Below are 2,573 nucleotides of genomic sequence, written 5' to 3' on the forward strand. Positions count from 1 at the left end.
CCGCACCGAGCGCCCCTGCCGAGAGCTCCTCCTCGATCGGCTCGCTAACACACTCTGCTTGTGCGCTCGGCACACACTAAGCCTTGCGCTGCTTAGTGTGTGCGACAGTGTGTGTGTACACTGTCGTCCTCCTGGACGCTGACCGGTGGCAGCGCAACTGCCACGGCAAGTCCAGGGGTCGGCACGGCTGCCCACAACACTAGCTCTGGATGACGGTAGGAAACTAAACGACGAGATACTTCTAACCGCATTAGCCGATTCAGAAAGTCTGATAAACTCCCGACCGCTTACCTATATGCCGCAAAGCTCGTCAAATGCAGAAGCGCTTACACCCAACCACTTTCTATTAGGAAGTTTGTGCGGAACCAAGGAGCAGCTGCGTCCCAACGTAGATTTAGCAGAAACACTAAGAAGCAGCTACAAACGATCTACAGCTTTAGCCGATGCGATGTGGGACCGTTGGTTGAAGGAGTATTTGCCAGCCCTGAACACAAGGTCCAAATGGCGCGAAGATACGCGTTGGTTGAATGTTGGCGATCTTGTATTCATCACTGAGGGTCCGCGGAAGAATTGGTTGAGGGCGAAGGTTGAGGAGACGATAGCCGGTAAAGACGGCAGAATAAGGCAGGTGGTAGTGCGGACGGCAAACGGCAAGTCACTAAAAAGACCAGTAGTTAAAATCGCTGTTCTTGATGTTGAGTGCGATTGCGATACAGTATAGGAAAGTTACCACCCTTCAAACACTTCATCTTTATCGTCACAGAGCAAACGCGCTATTTATTTAGTAAATCCTTGAAAGCGTAAAGGATTGACGGGGTGGAGTGTTGGCACGTTTGCCTTGTGGTTTGTCAGCACATAAAATGTTTGTTTATAAAGATCGGTTGTCACTTGACCATTCGCGATAATCCGGGCTGGTTATCGAACCGAGCACCAGGTGGCGTTAGACAGGAGGATAACACCGACAACAGAAGATAAACAGGGGGAGATAGAAACAAGGCGAGAGGGAAATGAAGTTACGTCCGATAGAGAGAGAGAGAGAGAGAATACGAGAAATTAGAAACTAGGTCACGGTGGAGAACAGGGGTAACCAAGGGTCATGCTATCTCGGTACGCATTCAAAGGGCAGTACGCAAACGATCAGCTGAGAGACCGGACTATTTTTAAACCGCGCCTACACCCGAAAACCATTATTCGCTTGTGAAATCGCCGTTACAACAAAAACCCGGAATAAAATTAATTGTTTAGTGAATTCTAAAGCTTGTTGATAATGAGTCAACATTCCCTGAAAGTGAGTAAAAGTTCGGGTTAATGATATAACGGAAAGTTCTTGAGACGGCAAACTTAGCTTTGAAAGGCGTGAATTCTAGATATATATATATGCCCTCTAATGACTCGTTTAAGATCACTTTAAGGACAATATCACTTCTGGCATAAGCTGCAACACCTCCTGTGTGACGTGAATGTGATAAACACGACACTACCTCATAACCTTTTATATAATATTGCTCAAATGCTTCCTCCTCGGTCACGTGAGTTTCCGAGATCAAGACCAACAAAGGTTGAACTATTTCTACTGTCTCACGAAACATAGCATAGTTAGATGAAAGACCGGCAAAATTGAAATATAAAATCTCTCTGAACCGCCCTAATTCCACCCCTCCCAGCTATTGAGAAAGTTGCATTCGTCTCTCTACCTGTTTTTTAAACAGCGGGCATTCATAGCTATTGGCCGCATGTTGTACACTGGTGGACATAAAAATAGGAGCTTTTTTCTGTGACCGAAAAACATAGTTCTTGTCGGAAATATTTGGTAGCCCTGAAAAGGACTGTTTAAGTGGTTGTTGGGAGGTGGTGTTGCGGTGTTCCACAGAGCGGAAACATATTCTAACGGTCAATGTGTTGACCGTTATTCGCTTTCACTTCCTCACAGCGTAGGGCCATATCGCCGATGAGGTTACGGCATTCGCTTCTGTCTATGCGTTTCCACATAGCCTTGCAGCGTGTCCATAGCGAATCGGCAGAACGTGCATGCTTGTTCTTAAGCTGACGCTTGAGAGTTGACCACAGATTCTCAATCGGGTTGAGGTCTGGACTCAACGCAGGCCACGGTAGAACTTGCACATCCTCGTTTGCCAAAAAACATTTAACTAATCGCGATGTATGCTTTGAGTCGTTATCGTGCTGAAAGATGTAATGCTCTTCGTCTCCGAATTTTTGTCGGGCGTGTGGCAACATCTTACGACGTAGTATGTTTCTATACCCTTCCGAGTTCAGTGTCCCTTTGATACGGAACAAAGGACCCGGGCCGTGCCAGGAGAAGCAACCACACCATTACGTGGCCGCCTCCGTGCTTTAGGGTTTTTATAGTATTTTTTGGATGATACGCCTGTTTAGGAAGGCGCCAGACGTATTTAGTGCCGTCCGAACCATCCAGATTGATTCTGGACTAATCCGAAAAAAATATTTTGCTCCACCAAAAGATGGATGCAGCTAAATGCTCTTCGGCAAACCGAATGCGCGCTTCTACGTGGTGCGGCATTAGCTTACGAACCTTTCGTGGTTTCCGGGCACAG

The 2,573-nt window shown here is 46.9% G+C and overlaps 1 protein-coding gene across 1 annotated transcript; it reads left to right on the top strand.

Moving 5' to 3' along the window:
* The first annotated feature begins 207 nt into the window (after nt 1-207).
* Nucleotides 208-1,209, top strand: LOC120906100. The gene is made up of 2 exons (XM_040317548.1): nt 208-658; nt 750-1,209. The coding sequence occupies exons 1-2, from the start codon at nt 296-298 to the stop codon at nt 783-785; spliced, it is 399 nt and encodes a 132-aa protein (XP_040173482.1). The 5' UTR covers nt 208-295; the 3' UTR covers nt 786-1,209.
* Nucleotides 1,210-2,573: the final 1,364 nt, after the last annotated feature.

This window comes from Anopheles arabiensis, chromosome X, assembly GCF_016920715.1.
Source record: "Anopheles arabiensis isolate DONGOLA chromosome X, AaraD3, whole genome shotgun sequence".
NCBI classification, from domain to species: Eukaryota; Metazoa; Arthropoda; class Insecta; order Diptera; family Culicidae; genus Anopheles; species Anopheles arabiensis.

Excerpts from the sequence above, each read along its gene's own strand:
- LOC120906100 (XM_040317548.1), top strand. The coding sequence starts at position 296 with ATGCCGCAAAGCTCGTCAAATGCAGAAGCGCTTACACCCAACCACTTT. Across the intron at positions 659-749 it reads GGACGGCAAACGGCAAGTCA|CTTTATCGTCACAGAGCAAA; the intron begins CTAAAAAGACCA and ends CAAACACTTCAT.